Source organism: Melospiza georgiana, chromosome 12 (assembly GCF_028018845.1).
Source record: "Melospiza georgiana isolate bMelGeo1 chromosome 12, bMelGeo1.pri, whole genome shotgun sequence".
NCBI classification, from domain to species: domain Eukaryota; kingdom Metazoa; phylum Chordata; class Aves; order Passeriformes; family Passerellidae; genus Melospiza; species Melospiza georgiana.
Window position 1 is genome coordinate 16,265,173 of NC_080441.1, and position 15,634 is coordinate 16,280,806.

General features: G+C 55.1%; 2 protein-coding genes across 3 annotated transcripts in view; one reads left to right on the forward strand and one right to left on the reverse strand.

Moving 5' to 3' along the window:
- LOC131088383 (gamma-aminobutyric acid receptor subunit alpha-3-like) overlaps window positions 1-979 on the reverse strand; it is a 120,576-nt gene extending 119,597 nt beyond the window's left edge. The window contains exon 1 of the mRNA XM_058032397.1: window positions 885-979. The gene's annotated coding sequence lies outside the window, so the exon portion shown is untranslated. The remainder of the gene's footprint in view (window positions 1-884) is intronic.
- A 780-nt stretch (window positions 980-1,759) lies between these two features.
- Window positions 1,760-15,634, forward strand: part of LOC131088382 (gamma-aminobutyric acid receptor subunit beta-4) — an 81,214-nt gene continuing 67,339 nt past the window's right edge. Inside the window, exons 1-2 of one of the 2 annotated variants that reach the window (XM_058032396.1) lie at window positions 1,760-2,756; window positions 7,528-7,616. In XM_058032396.1, the coding sequence (XP_057888379.1) occupies window positions 2,677-2,756; window positions 7,528-7,616 (169 nt within the window). In that variant the 5' untranslated portion in view covers window positions 1,760-2,676. The remainder of the gene's footprint in view (window positions 2,757-7,527; window positions 7,617-15,634) is intronic. The other variant, XM_058032395.1, reaches the window with a different exon arrangement.

Below are 15,634 nucleotides of genomic sequence, written 5' to 3' on the forward strand. Positions count from 1 at the left end.
GAGCTCCTTCAAAGGTCACACCCCACCAGGCTTTTTGGGAGATGGAGATTGGGAGCACAGGATCTGTGGCATGCCTCTGATGAGGAAACCATGTAGAGTCAAGCCAAGCATGAGGGGAAAAAAAGGAGCATTAGGAACGCCAGAGAAAAGGATGCTCCCAGATTCACACAGAAATCACAGAATCACCAGCTTGGAAGAGACCTTCAAGATCATCGAGTCCACCCCAGCCCCAACACCTCAGCTAAGCCCTGGCACCCAGTGCCACATCCAGGCCTTGCTAAACACACCCAGGGATGGGGACTGCACCACCTCCCTGGGCAGAACATTCCAGAACTTCATCACTTTTCTGTAAAAAAAACTTTTTCCTGATTTCCACCCTGTATTTCCCTTGGCACAGCTCGAGGCTGTGTGCTCTGGCTGTGTCAGTTCCTGCAGACAGAGCCCAGCCCCAGCTGAGCACAGGCACCTTTCAGGAGCTGTGCAGAGCCATGGGGGCACCCCTGAGTCTCCTTTTCTGCAGGCTGAGCACCCCCAGCTCCCTCAGGGGCTCCTCTCAGGGTTTGTGTTCCCAGCCCCTCTCTCTGGATGTGCTCAGTGTCCCAAGGTCCTTCCCAAGCTGAGGGGCCAGAGCTGGGCACAGCACTCGGGGTGTGCCCTCACAGTGCCAGGGACAGGGGCAGGATGAGCTCCCTGCTCCTGCTGGCCAGATCTCCCTGCAGGGAAGAGCAGGACAGAGCAGCTGCCCAGTGGCCACTGGACATTGCCCTGTGCCCCTTGAGGCATTTTGGAGCTGGTCCTGCCCAGCTGCAGTGACACATCTGCTCTGCCCCATGTCCCAGAGGGCTTTGGGGACCATCTACCCACAGGTGCCAAGCTGGACATACCTGTTCAGAAGGGCTGCTCTGAGCTGCCAGGCAGGTGCAAAGGAGATCCCATCAGATGTTTCCTCCTTGAGCCATGGCTTCTGCTCTGCATTCAAAGGGCTGCTGGATCTCTTCTTTTTCCTAGGAAAAAAAAAAAAATCAAACCTTCATGGTAGTACATTACTGCATGCCTGATGGAGAGTTCCTTCATTATATTATTTTTTATGACAAAGATCAGAAGGTGGTGCACAGGAGGCTGTGATTATTTCAATGGCTGATACTATTCCAGCAGGCAAAGCCCCAGCACCAGGAGCTGATCCCCAGCAGCATTTCTGGAAGTTCAGGCTCCCTTTTCCCACAAACTCCATTGTATGCATAACAGCATCCTTCAGGGAGAGCTGAGCATCCCTCCTGAGCTGGGCTTCCCCAGCCTGGGGGAGTCTCCAGCCCCAGCAGAGCCTCCAGATCTCCCCCAGTGCCCCTGGAGGAGCCACCAGGCCACTGGGCTCTGTGGCACGGAGACATTCTGAGTAAATCTCCTTATTTTCCATCTCTGTGGCTGCAGGAGGAAGCTCAGCCTGTGCTGGTGACAGTGTTTCAGGCAGCCACAGCACCCGTCAGCGCTCACAGCTGAGCCCCTGTTGCCCAGGCACAGCCCCCCTCTTGCCAAAATGCCATCACCTTTCCCATCATCTTCCCTGCACCCACCTCCCCGGGCAAAAAACCCAAAAATCCACCTCAGCAAAAATGCTCATCCGTCCCCTCTGCAAGCCAGCAGGGGTTAATGCTGTCAGCCATGACGTCAGGATCCCAATTTGTCCAGAGAGTCCCCCTCCCCAACCACAAACTCCCTCTCTCCTCCCCTCCTCTTGTGACTTTGCAATGAGCAGCAAAACTCCACAGGAGCTGCGGCAACAGCACTAGGGAGACATCCAGCCCTCCCTGCAGACAGGGATTTATCTATTTTCTACACATGCATCTATGTATTTTTTTTATTCACTGGGCTGCATTTGCTGTTCCTTTTTTATTTTTTATTTTTTGTAGCCTTTTCACAAAAGCCCCAAACCTCCCAAGTGACGAGCCTGAGATTTCCCTAAAATAAAATAACAGCACAGTGGGGCTGGGTGGCTTCCCCTTCCCCCCTCGGAAAATAAAGAGGAAAGGGGGAGCAAATAGGTAAAATCCAGAATAAAATCATATTGCTCGAAAACTCACACGTCCTCCCTCTCTCTCTCTCTCTCTCTCTCTCACACACACACACACACACACACACACACACGCTCTTTCTCCTCCTCCTCCTCTCTGAAGGTGGGTAGCAGGAGCCATGCAACATCTGCAGAACCGGATGGCAAAAGAGCAGGAGGAAAAATAATCCAAGTGGAGTGCTCAGGGGACACTGAGTTGGGTTTTTTTCTTTTTCCTTTTTTTTTTTTTTAAATTTTTTTTCCTTCTTCTTCTTCTGCCGCGTACCTGTGAGATTCAATTTCACATTTTGCTGAGCCCATTTTGGGGCATTTTATTTTTCTTTCTCTTGGGATTTTCTCCATTGCCAGAGGATGTCTCTTGTTGAGAGGATGCTGAAAGGAAGAAGAAACGAATTCTTTGACTGGCACTGAAGGAGCGGGGGGGTATTTTTCCCCCTCATTTTTTAGTTTTTTGTCATTATTCTTTTTCTCTAGGAAATCATTAACTGGGGGGGGGGTTGGTTTCTTTTTTCCCTCCCCCCCTTTTTTTGGAGGGGGATTTCAGAAGATCCATCTTTCTTTCCCCTCCCCTCCAAAGATTTTTTTTTTCATCCTTCGTCTTTGTGGAAATGTGGACATTTCAGGCAGACAGATTGAGTGGAATTGTCTCTGCTTTAGCAGCTCTTTGTCTCGCCTGCTGTGCGCAAAGGTAAGGATTGCGATCCCAGGCTGCGGGGACAGGGGGGCTGGCACAGGGCTTGTTTGTCTCGGTCGGGCTTTTCTCCATCGAGCTGGATGTGGGGAAGACGAGGGGGTTCTTTCCCCAGATCGCTTCCCCTGCCGCCTGCTATCGCTATCCCCAGCCCGTGCCGTTCCGGGGGGAGGAGGGATGCTCGTACATGAGATGGGGAGCAGACCCTGCGGACGGAGCCCACCTCGCAGAGCGTGTGTGCGCGTCCCCCTGCCCAGCCCGGGGGAAAATGGCCAAACGAGGGGGTTTGCTGGGGAACATGGTGCCCGCAGGAGCCGCCGGAGCCCCGGAGCTGCGCCAGGCGCCGGGCAAGGCTGCCTCGGCCACGCACACGCAGCCACGCTCGCGTCCGTGCGAGCTGCGCCGTGCCACAGCCCCGGCTCTGCGGAGCTCCGGGGGCGATGCCCACGGCCGTGCGGGATTGATGGCATGCAACACCTCCTCTGTGGGTGCCACGCATCCGGATCCGGCCCTGCGTGTGCGCAGCCAGCCGTGCCCGCCCGTGTGTCACTCACACCTACGGCACGGCTTCACCTGCCCTGCGTGGCACCGGGCAGAGCTGGCACCGCTCCGCTGCCCGCTCCGGCTGCAGCTGCTCCTGAGCCGTGCCCGGAGCACTCGCAGCGCTCCGGAGGTGCGGGAGCCCATCCAGCCTGGCCGAGGTGTGCGGAGCGCACCTGTTTGCTCGCTCATCCGCCGCTGTCACGCACGGGGGTAGCGCTGCCTGCTGCTGCTGCTCGCCCTCGCTCCTTCCCTCCCTCCCTCCGCACACCTGCGGGCAGGTGCGTTTGTCCCTGCGCCTGCCGGGGGGAGCTCTGGCATCTCCCTGCTCAGCCGTGTACAGGGAGCAGCGCGCTCCCGGCGCACACACGCAGTCCTTACGGGGCTCTGGGTGCCCACATTCGGGTTCCCGTGGTTATAAACACGCACGCAGTCTTTGCAGAGCTGTGGGTGCCCAGATTTGTGTTCCCATGGTTATAAACACGCACATGCACACACACATACACAGGTTCTTGTGGGGCTGTGGGTGCCCACATTTCAGTTTCTGTCATTATAAACACACACAGGTTCTTGTGGAGCTGTGGGTGCCCAGAATTGTTCTCCCATGGTTATAAACATGCACAGGTCCTTGTAGAACTGTGGGTGCCCACATTTGTGTTCCCATGGCTATAAACACGTACAGGTCCTTGCAGGGCTGTGGATGCCCAGATTTGTGCTCCCATCGCTATAAACACACACAGGTAGGGCTGTGGGTGTCTACATTTGAGTTCCTATCATTATAAACACACACAGGTTCTTGTGGGGCTATGGGTGCCCAGATTTGTGTTCCTGTGGTATAAACATGCACAGGTCCTTGCAGGGCTGTGGGTACCCACATTAGTGTTCCCATTGTTATAAACACACACGGGTCCTTGCAGTGCTGTGGGTGCCCAGATTTGTGTTCCTGTGGTGTAAACATGCACAGGTCCTTGCAGGGCTGTGGGTACCCACATTAGTGTTCCCATCGTTATAAACACACATGGGTCCTTGCAGTGCTGTGGGTGCCCAGATTTGTCTTCCTGTCATTATAAACACACACACACAGACACAGACTCACACACACACACACATGCACAGAGTCCTTGCAGGGCTGTGGGTGCCCAGATTTGTGTTCCTGTCATTATAAACACACACACACAGACACAGACACAGACACACACACACACACACACAAAGTCCTTGCAGGGCTGTGGGTGCCCAGATTTGTGCTCCCATCCTTATAAACACACACAGGTCCTTCTGGGGCTGTGTTCCCATGGCTATAAACATGCACACGCACAGGTCCTTGCAGGGATGTGTGTGCCCAGATTTGTGTTCCCATGGCTATAAACACGCACAGGTCCTTGCAGGGCTGTGTTCCTGTGGCTATAAACACGCACAGGCGCAGGCGCGTGCCCACCTTTCCCACACCATTCATGTGTGGTCCTGCTGTGTGGGGACACACACGCAGGCAGCTCGGGAGGCACTGGCCAAGCAAATGTGTGACATTCAGAGCCCACAGCAAGCCCCTTTGCTGAGATGTGTGTCCCTGCATGTGTGTTTGTCTGTCCAGCACTGATTTTTACCCACAGCCTGCATGTGTGTCTGTGCACGGCTCGGAGACAAAACACTCTCCATGTGCACGAGCCTCCAGCTACTCCTACACAGCCCAGGCAGCAGCACGGGGTGCTGGAATGGAGAGGTTGGGCTGCAAGGGTACGTGGCTGTGCAGAGCACATGGCCACTGACACAGAATCAGGGGCACAGCACTCTGGAATTCAGATCACAGGCTGGCTGTGCGTGCTCCCCGAGCGGATGCAGACCCACATTCGCCAGGAATAGCACTGGCATGCAGCTGCTCGCCCACAGCTGGGCAAATGCACGACTTGCCTCCTCCGTGGGAGGGATGTGGCTTTTTGGATCACAGGGAGCACTGGGAGGCAAAAGACCTTGTCCTTAATCATGATGGTTTATTCCCTCACTAGGCCACCTTGTAGCTGGTGAGGAGGAAAGTGTCCCCACGGCCCTCTTCCCACTCTGCCCCTTTCTGCAGGGCCTCTGAAACATTGTTTCCTGTCTCTACCTCAATTTTCTTTCTTATATCAATGAGGTAAACACTGATTCCTGAGTTTTATGCACTGTAGGAAGCCAGGCAGAGGTGTCCAAATCCCTTGAGAGATGCACAGTGTCCATATTATGGATATGGGAGCCTGTGTACCTAGGAACGGCTGTCCAGAGATGAACAAGTGCTGCTGCACGCTCTCAGTGCTCAGTGACAAGACTGTGCTTTGCATGCTGCAAAACCTCACACACCTGCAGAGAAATCCACAGGTGCAGGTGGACCTTGCGAGCCTGGGCACGGCGTTGTGGAAGTGCCCACCTGTGCCCACCTCTCTGGCCTTTTCACAGTGATTAAAGCCCAGCAAGGAAGAGCTGTACCCCTTTCAGCAGGGGAGATCAGACCCCTTCCCCTGTCAGCACAAGGGCTTGTTGGTTGGGCATGCACCAGAGCTGGGGGCTGCCTCACATTTGCACATCCCTGTCCTGCTGAGAAATTCCTGCATGTCCCAGAGAGCCCTGAGAGCTGCCAAAGCCCCCAGGTGGTCCTACATGCCTCCACCCACAGCCCTAGGGAGAATCTGGATCACCAGACCCATAAATGCCTGCTTCTGTGCTCCCCATAAATCATGTCCACCGCCCAGTGTCTCATCACACCCCAGCAGAGCAGGGTCTGCCCCGCCACTTCACCCCCAGGCACCCCCAGGCCCTGGCTGGGATGTGGTCACACACATGCACACACCTCTGAGCCTGTTCTGCAGCCTCACCCAGTGCTCCTGTGTGTCTGTGTGTCTGTGTGCACAGTCAGGGAGTCCCTACCCGCTCAGTGCAGCCAGGGGAGCACGCCTGTCTGCCTGTCTGTCTGTCTGTGTGTGTCTGTGTGTGTGTGCAGACACAGTGACATGCCGGCAGCAGACCCTGGCACGGGGCTGGCAGGCAGAGGCAGTGCAGCTTTCCAGGTTGACTGGGATTGATGTGGGAGGCGGTGTTGACAGGGAGACATGCTGTTGTGGTGGGTGACTGCAAAGAGCAGCAGTTGTCACCGGCAGGGTCTCTATTCTCATGCAAAGCAGGGGACGAGGGTGGCACAGAGGCTGGGGATTCAGGCACAAAACCTCATACACCCCGCAGCACTCAATAGGTCCGGTATTTTTAGCATCCCCTGCTTTCTGGTTTCCCACCTTCAGTTTAGGTTTGGCCCTTGGGCTGATTTCAGAAGGAGCTCCTTCCTTGCTGGGTGGATGTTAGGGAGGACATCTGCCCTCTCTGTGTGCAGGTTAAAGGGCTGGGAGGGAAAGGATTGCTGCTGTGGCACACAGAGGGGAAGATGGACTCTCCTTCCCTGGCTCTGCCTCTTGATCTGCGTTGCTAAGAAGACACAGTGATGCTGAGTGACAGAAACTGAATTTTTACATGGCAAAGATCAGCTGTATATCGAGGCCGTAGGAGAAAAAGGAGCCTTGGTTTCTTCAATATCTTCATTCTTTGCTTCAATGACCTGAAGAAAGCTCTGGGTGCAGTGCGAAGTCACACTGGGGTGTGTGACAGGGCAGGGTGCCTGCTGGGGGCCACCCGTGTTGTGGGGACCTTGGGACGTGCCAAGTCCATGCTGGGTGATGCAAGACCTGGAGCAAGAGCCCAGCTGGGCTGAGGAGGGGGAGTGAGACCTGCAAGGGAGGGCTACAGCTGCCCCAAGCACAGCCTGGGGCACAGAAAGGACAATTCCTGCCTCTGTGTCTGTGCACCCCTCTGTGGGCAGGGACAGGGAAGATCCCCGGATGTGTGGGTCGGTGGCCAGGGTGTTCATTGAGGGGTGCAGCAACCCAATCCCTGGGATGCCTACACCAGAGGGACACCACAAACAGAGCTTGTGGTGCCCTGGAGTCAGGGTGAGCTGCAGAAGAGGAACCAAAACACTGCTGAGAGTTCTGAGCCCTTCCCAGGACGGCTCAGGGGCTCTGTGGGGCTTGTGGGCACGCAAGTGGCTGGGATCTGTGCCAAGGACAGAAGACACGAGTGAGAGGGAACACAGAGAGGCTCTGCTGGTGGCTGAGGTGTTCTGGTGCCCTGGGGTGTGAAGGATGCTGAGGGAGCTGGCCAGGACCCCTGGTGCCACACGGGATGATGAGAACTCTCTTCTTTTGTCTTTCAGCCCCTCCACTGGAAATATTTCTGTGGTGAAAGAGATTGTGGACAAACTGCTCAAGGGCTATGACGTCCGCCTCAGGCCCGACTTCGGAGGTGAGGCAGGGGCAGGGGACGGGGACGGGAACAGGGGACAGGGGACAGTGGGCAAGGGTTGAGTCTGTGCTGGCCCCTTGGCCACACACACTATGGGCAGTGCTCCCCTCAGACACCTCCAACCCTAATGTCCTTACAGCTTCTCCCTCACATCCTGAGGGCCTTCTCCCTCACATCCTTAGGGCCTTCTCCCTCATGTCCTTACAGCCTTCTCCCTCATGTCCTCACTGCCTTCTCCCTCATGTCCTCACTGCCTTCTCCCTCATGTCCTCACTGCCTTCTCCCTCATGTCCTTATAGCCTTCTCCCTCATGTCCTTACTGCCTTCTCCCTCATGTCCTCACTGCCTTCTCCCTCATGTCCTTATAGCCTTCTCCCTCATGTCCTGAGGGCCTTCTCCCTCACGTCCTTAGGGCCTTCTCCCTCACATTTCTGTCACCCCTCCTGCTTTCCCTTCTCCTCTCGCTGGCTCCTCTCCTTCCAGCTTCCCCCATCTCTGCAGGCAGCTGCACTGTCCATGGTGTAATGTTTCTGGGGATATTTTGCCACAACAGAGACACTCAGCTCTTCCTCTGCTCCAAGCTTTCCTCCATCACGGACAACAAGTCATCCCTCCTCCATTTCTGCTCCCAGTGCCAGATATTTTGGCTCTTTTCCCCGCAGAGGGTTGAAGTGATTGCTGGTGGGGCTGTTGGTTGGCCTGCAAAGCTGCTCCCTCAGCAACAGTGAGGCATAAAATATTCCCTGGGGTCAAGGATCTTCAATTCCTCCCTTGGGTCCTGTGAGCAAGCAGGAGAACCACAAGGGCCTGGTGGAGATGAAATATGGAAAATCTTTGGGCACTGTTTTGTTCCCAGGTCTGGTTGAGGTCCATTCCTTGGAGAGGAGCAGGCACTAGAAAAGCACAGGGAGGGGGATTTGAGGGCTTCTGGACTCCGCCTGCCAAGCTTGGCTGGTTTAAGTCTTTTCTGGGCAATGCTATTTCCTCCTGATGAGGAGATGTGTGGGGCTGGGGGATGCTCAGCACACAGGAGGACAGATACAGGTGTCCCTCTCCATGGGACTGATGGGACACAGGCTCATGCCTGTGCTCTCAGGGGGAAGAGAGGCCAGGGACAATTATTTAGTGGCTCAAGGGAGCAGTTTTCTCCCAACAGGGCTGCCCCATAGTTCCTAGAAGCTGGGAGTGAAGGAATACCCTCACTGCTCTCAGCAGGGTTTGAAGGCACCCCAATTTGCTGTTCCCCATGACCAAACCCATCTCTCCCTGAAGCCTCTGTTTTCCTGCATCTCACCCAGACCTGCCCCATGCTCTGACCACCCCGTACCCTTCAGCAGAGTCCCTTCCACCCCACAAACACCATCCCCACCGCCCTCATCTCCTTGTTCTACCCCGTGGTGGAACAGGGGCTTTCAGGAGGCAGCACCAGGCGCTGCTGGCCTCATGGAGGGCTCTGGCTGGGGAAGATGATGCCCACTCCTCCATAGTGGGCACCTGGGAGGTCACCCAGGGCAGTGGGGAGATGCTCTGGGTGCAGCATCCTGCAGGCAAACAGGGCTTCCAAACCTTCCCTCCTTAGAATATGGGATAGACTGGCTTTGATTGAAAGGCTCTGCCCAGCAAACACGACATGTCCCTATTACCTGGCCAGGCCTGACCACAGAAATTGGTGCAGTCACATTTTATGAGGGGGAGAGCCATGGAGATGACATAAAACTGGAAGAGGAGCAGGGTGCAAAGGCACGGCAGGGACTGGGATCCAGTGCAGCAGGAGCAGAGCTGGCTCTGCAGAGCCACGGAGCACAGGGAGCCCTGGCTGGGGCCAGCGGGTTTTGTTCACTGATTGCAGCCCCCAGGGCACCCAGGACGGGCTCAGCCCTTCCTCTGCTGACCCTACAGATCTGTGCAGTGCTGGGCTGGGCTTGGCAGGCACTGCAGGATGGATGGGGCTGGGCAGCCCTAGCACTTCACTGGATTTTGCTCTGAATTCCCAAAGTGCAAGCAGCATTTCTCCTCACTCAAGCAAAGAAATAGAATTATGAGCATAACCCCCTTCCCTGTAAATGCCTCACTCTTGCCCTTCACCCTTTCTTGTCCTTCTCTTTGCTCATGAGAGTGAGGTCCTGGTGGGGAGCCCCTTGGTGCTCATGGTGCAGGGATACCCAAACTCTCAGCATGCCTGGCTCGCACCCTAGGAAAAGCTTATCCAGGCAAAATTCCTGCAGCATTTGCAGCTGGGCTGATACAGGGGTCTGGAAGCTGGAGATTGTTGGTGTTACAAGGCCAGAGAAAGGGGTGGACGTTTCCTTGTACCACTGCTATACCCAGAGCTCACCAGCTCTCTGGGCTTTTGGATCAAACCCATTTCTAGGTGAAATCCACTGGGGTCATGCCAGGAGGTGTCTAAGCCTGTGTGGCTCCCAGTCCTGTTGTGGAGAGGCTGAAGTTCTCCCCAATGAGTTGTGTGCAGCTGGCATAGCCACAGGACCCACAGGAACAGCATGAAGCTTGCCAGGGGAGGCTCAGGTTGGATATCAGAAAAGGGTTCTTTCCCCAGAGGGTGGTTGGAACATGGAGCAGGCTCCCCAGGGAATGGCCATGTCCCCAGGGCTGCCAGAACTCCAGGAGTGTTTGTACAATGCTCTCAGGCACAGGATGGGGTTGTTGGGGTGTCCTGGACAGGGTCAGGAGTTGGACAAATCCTTGTGGGTGCTCTCCTGCTCTGATGTGCTGTGATTCCATGCAAAAGGCACAGTTTGGGCAAAGGCCTTGGGCTGTGTGTGTGCAGCCCTGCTGTCCCCCAGGGCCGTGTGGGATTGAGCTCCACTTCCAGCATCCTGAGGACTGGACTGTTCTCCAGGACTGCCCTGTGCTCCACCTGGGCTGTTCTGCCCCCCTCCTCTGCCTCCCAGCTGGGCAGGGGGGCTGTCAGCCCTCTCTGTGTGGGGAGGTGATCCCACCACCCCCATGCTCCCATCCTGGGAACACCAGTGAGGGTGAGCTGGGAATGGCCAAGGTGGCACCTCAGAGGGGTGGCAGGTCCTGCTGGGAGCCCTGTGCCCCAAAGGGATGTCATGGAGCTGCCTCAGGGCTGGCCAGGAGTAACCAGGGGGTCTGGCAGGACAGTCAGCTGCCTGCCCAAGGGGAGAGGAGTGCAGCAAAGCAGCTGCCACTCAGCTGCCCATGAACCAGGGTGAGCTGTGCCTCTAAAGCCAGAGCCTTCAGCTCTCTATGGCTCAAGGGTGAGGCACCAGGGGCAGCAAGGTGACAGCAGCCAGTGCTGGGCTCCCTGGAGGTGTGGACACAGCCAGGTCCTTCCCAGACAGATTCCCACATGAGGAATGCAACCCACAAACGTGATGAACCAATTGGCTTCCCTTCCTCCCTTCCCTGCTCTTTCTTGCTGCTTTCCCCGTGCTTTCCTCTTGCAGCAGAGTTGCTTCCTCCTTGCTCTCCTGTCCCCACATCAGTGGCAGTCACCCTGCCCTGTCCCCACCCTCAGCCTGGGGACAATGTCCCAGCTCCACGTCCTGGGGTGCCTCCTCCGTTCACTCCTGCCTGTAGAGCAGGAGCAGCTGGGATGCTTTGGGTGTGAAGGCACATGGAGGGACCTGTTCCCATGTACCGCCTGCCATGGTGAGGCAGATCTTTCCCCTCACAGTCTTTCTAAGAGAGCCCCCAGGCTCATCCCAGCACCCCCACCCTGCCCAGGATGTGGTGCTTCCACAGCTCCAAACATAACTCGTGGCTCCCCAGTCCTCTTTTCTTAAAAATTTTTTTGAAAAAGAGAAAGAGAACTCCGCCTAATGCCAAAAGGAGGACAGGCCTGCTGGGGATTGCAGTTCACTTTTTAATTTTGAGATGCCTCGTTAGCTCTGGGCCAAGCTGAGTGGCTGAGAAGCATCAGCCTTTCGCTCTCCTCCCTCTCCCCCACCCCCCTGGAAACCCATTAGGCCGAGGAGCAGGTCAGCTCTCAGGGGTGGAGCCCTGGCAATGAGTGCCATGTGCTCACCTGGGGAGCTGGGCTGAGCAGGGGACACCTAAGGGGACAGCTGGAGCCAGGTGGAGATGATGGGAAAGCCTGGGAGCAACTCCATGGGAAAGCCACCTTGGTTATGTGGGGGCAGCCTGAGGGACAGTCCCCTCTGGTGTTTCAGGGGACACAGGACAGGACTGTCCCCTCTGGTGTTTCAGGGGACACAGGACAGGACAGTCCCCTCTGTTGTTTCAGCTGCTGTCCCCAAGATCTGGAGTGTCACCCCATGCTGGAGAGATGTGGGAGAGTCCCTGGGTGGGACATGCAGGGACCAGGAGAGGGCCTGGCACTGAGGGGACAGGAAGGGATGATGGCAAACAAGTCCAAAGGGTCTGGCCAGGATTGTGGTGAGGATCTGGAGCAGCCTTCAGGAGGGATGTGCAGGGAGGAGCAAGAAGCAGCCAGGTCTCCAAGAGAGAGATCTTTGTCCTGGTACTGCAAGACCAGAACAATGCAGAGAGAAGGTTTTGGACATCTAACCCCAGGTGGGTGCCATGAGTTGGCTCTGGGGGATGGACAGCCTGGGAGTGATTCATATAGAACACTAATTCCACCACCAGGTGAGCAGGATGGCCATGATTTAGGGCTGGCTGAGCAGGGGGTGCTGCAGATAATGTCTGGGAATCATCTCAGAGCAGCACCCTGGCTCTTGTAAGTGCTCTTAGGCACTCACTTTCAGGAGCATTAGTTAGGAAAAAAAAAAATGGAAAAGAAAGCAAACTAAGATGATATTGCCCCAGGGTAGAGAAGGCAATGAAGGAATGGCAGGAAGATCCCACTTGAGCTCAGTGACTCAGCTGCTCTCTGTTGGTGCAACGTTTCCAGCCCAAAACTTTGCAAGAGTTCCAAGCAGATGGCTCTTGATGGTTTTCCAGCATCATTTGCAGGTCTTGGTAGCCAAAAGCAAGGTGAGGGCACTCTGTGCTCCTTGCTGCCAGCCCTCCTGGAGTGCAGGGTTCCTGGTGTTTCTCCTGGGGGGAATGCAAGTGTCTGGAAATGCCTGGTGAAAACAGAATGACCGTGAAGCCCTTGGGATTGTACAGTAAATCCTGGATTTTCATGTCTGTGGATCCAGCAGATTTCTCTGCTCCATTTTAAATTCAAACTTCCCTAAGGAAAATTAGCACATAAAGGGGGGTTGAAATGAGCCTGTGTCCTGCTCCTCATCTTCTTTGTGTCATGGATGAAGCTTCCCAGCTCTTGCCACCCTCATTTGGGATATCCAAACCCCTCTTTGCTGCAATATCTTGGCCTTCCTCCCTCCTGTGCCCTGCCCCTTCTGCTCCATTACACCTCCACCCGCCTGGACACCCAACCCTGCTCCCACATCCTCTTTACCCCCCAGTATTCCTTCTTCAGAGGCCACTCCAGATTCAGTGGAGCTGGGGGTGAAATCCTCAGCCTTTCCCTGTGTAACAGCATCACTTGAAAGCCAGAATTGTAAAAATAAATGATTGCTGATGCATAAAGTGTTGCAGTGAAGCATCGTCAGTGGTTCAGGGCTCCAACACTGGCGGGGCTGAGCGGCTGCACCAGCTGGCACGGCTGCAGCAGCAGGGATGGGGTGCTTGGGTTGTTTCCCTGGCCCACCAGCCCTGTGTGCCTGGGAAACTGCTGCTCTCAGTGCTCCTGTGCTGGAAGGAACGGCAATTTGGTTTCTTCCATGGTCAAGGCTGGCGGTGCTGTTCAAGCCTTCCCCGAAATGTCCCTGTTTTCCACTGCGTGTCAGGCGGTGGTTTTTTCCAGGCAGCTAGATTGCTTTGGATTTTTGAAGGGGAGGGGGGGGAGAAATTTTAGGAAAAATGATTCAGAAATTTCTGAGAACAAGCCAAAACGTGTACGTGCTGGGTTTTTTTCCCTGTCCTAAAATGTTGGGGGATGAAACTGGCAGCACCCACTGCAGGGCTGGCCCCTGTGCATGGGGAGCAGGCGTGTCCCCAGGGCCACCAGCGACCTGGCTGGCACAAGGGCTGTGTCCCCACTGCCTCTGGTGCCAGGGCAGCACCTCAGAGCAGTGATGCTGCTGCAGGAGGACCAGGATATGGGGCTGGAAGAGGGCAGTGGGTACTGATCCTGGGCTGCCTGTCTGGGGGCCCACAGGAGCTGCTCACCTGCCTTTCTAGGCTTTAGTTTTCAGCTTTCCCCTCCTCTTCTGTGGCAAAAAATATTTAAATCTCAGAGCAGCTAGATTCAATTTTCCTTTTTCTTCTGAGATGCTTTGAGCCAGCCCTTTTGGGGCAGGGAACTGAGATTTGACAGGAAGGTCTGGTCCCACCAGGGACAGCTCCTTCCCTGCTCACAGAGCTGGGCATGGGGTGAATGTGAAATTCTGCACTTCACAGAGCCTGACTCCACCAGGAAATGTCACCCTTCTGTCCCCACACCATGGCTGCAGCTCTGGGTTTGAAAGCAGAGGGGTAATTATGGATCAGGCTGGGGAAAGGAGTTAATTGAGGAAGGAGAGACAGGAGCTGTCTGGAAAGTCTCTAAACCCCAGTGTCACTCAAGGCCAAAGGAAAGGTGAATCCCTGCTAGGGCTGTCAGTGGTCCCACTTTCCTTCCTGAATAAAGAGCATTAGGAAAAGGCCATTCTTGGTCAGTAAAACTGGCTGCAGCTGTGCAGCCCTCACTTCCTCCCCAGTTTTTGTGACTTCTGGCTCCAGACCATGGGTCACATCCTCTCTAGGGCTAATCCAGAAGGAAGATGACAACCTCCTGCTGTTGTGTCTTACTTCATTAACTGAAGTGGCAGGAAATGAAAGGATCCCGTCCTTCTTGGGACATATGTGGATGTTAACACATTGCCACATGATGGAATTTCTATTTTTTTCACTTTGCTCTTTTTATACGAAATACATGCTGCAAAAAGGACTTGGAGGCTGTTAAGTCAGACACACAAGGCTTCAGAAAAAGCCAGAATTGGGGTTTCTCCAGGGATCTACATTTGGTCTCCTTGTGAGGGTACATCAGGAGGAAGGGTCCAAGAGTTGCCTCCTCCTGAGCAGCCCTGCAGAGCACACCAAGGTGCCATTTACACATGGAGCTGCTTTTTCTCCTTCCCTTTCCTCCAGAGGGGGACAGGCTGGGGGCATGGCAGTGGAGACAGCTGAGGTGGCCACAGCAGATGATTAGGGAGGGTTGATTGTCTGGTGCAAAGGCTGGGGCTGAGCACCCAAAGTCCATCTTGGACTTGTTCTTTCCTGGCTGTTCTGTGCTCAGACCTGCTCTCCACACAGCCTCAGCTGTGTTTATGCCTGCTGCCAAGCACAGCAGTACAGCAGGAGCGTGTTCACACCTCTCCCCCAAGGAACCAAAGGTATTCCCTGCTGAGGGGTGCCCAGTGAGGGGGTGATTCTCCAGGATGCTCAGCAGCACGGGAGGCAGTGCCTGTTTGGAGCACAGCTCCTCTTGATTTCAGCCACAGCTGTGAGTGCTCAGCCCCAGTGTCCCGAGAGAGAGACACACAGAGGTCACTGAAATCCGGGAGCTCCAGGTGGCTGGGGCAGGACAGAGCTCACAGGAACCCTGTGACACAGCCACAAAAACATCTTCTCCTTCCTGTGGGCTTCCCCTCACTCACTGGGCACTGTCAGCACTGCCCTCCTGCAAATCCATCCTCTATCAATCAAGGAAAAGCAATGAGCAATGTTGCTGTGGACAGTTTAATTAAGAACTGGCTCCATAACATCCATTCAGCAGTGGGCATCCTTCCACCTAACCTTCGTCCATTTTGTTTTCCTCATGATTTTGTTCTTGAGGGCAATAATGTTTTAGGATATTAGACCAGTCCCTTCCTCCAGTGTGACAGAGCTTGTGAACCTCTTGCTGCACACTGAACACCCTTATGCATTCAGGTGTGGCCACACTTATTATCCTCCTTTCGAGACAGAATCTCTGGCACAGAGCAGTGGGAGCTGTTTTGGGAGAAAACAGCAATGGAGATGAGTTCCCCTGAGGCTGGCCTGGGGTTTCTGGGCAAGCT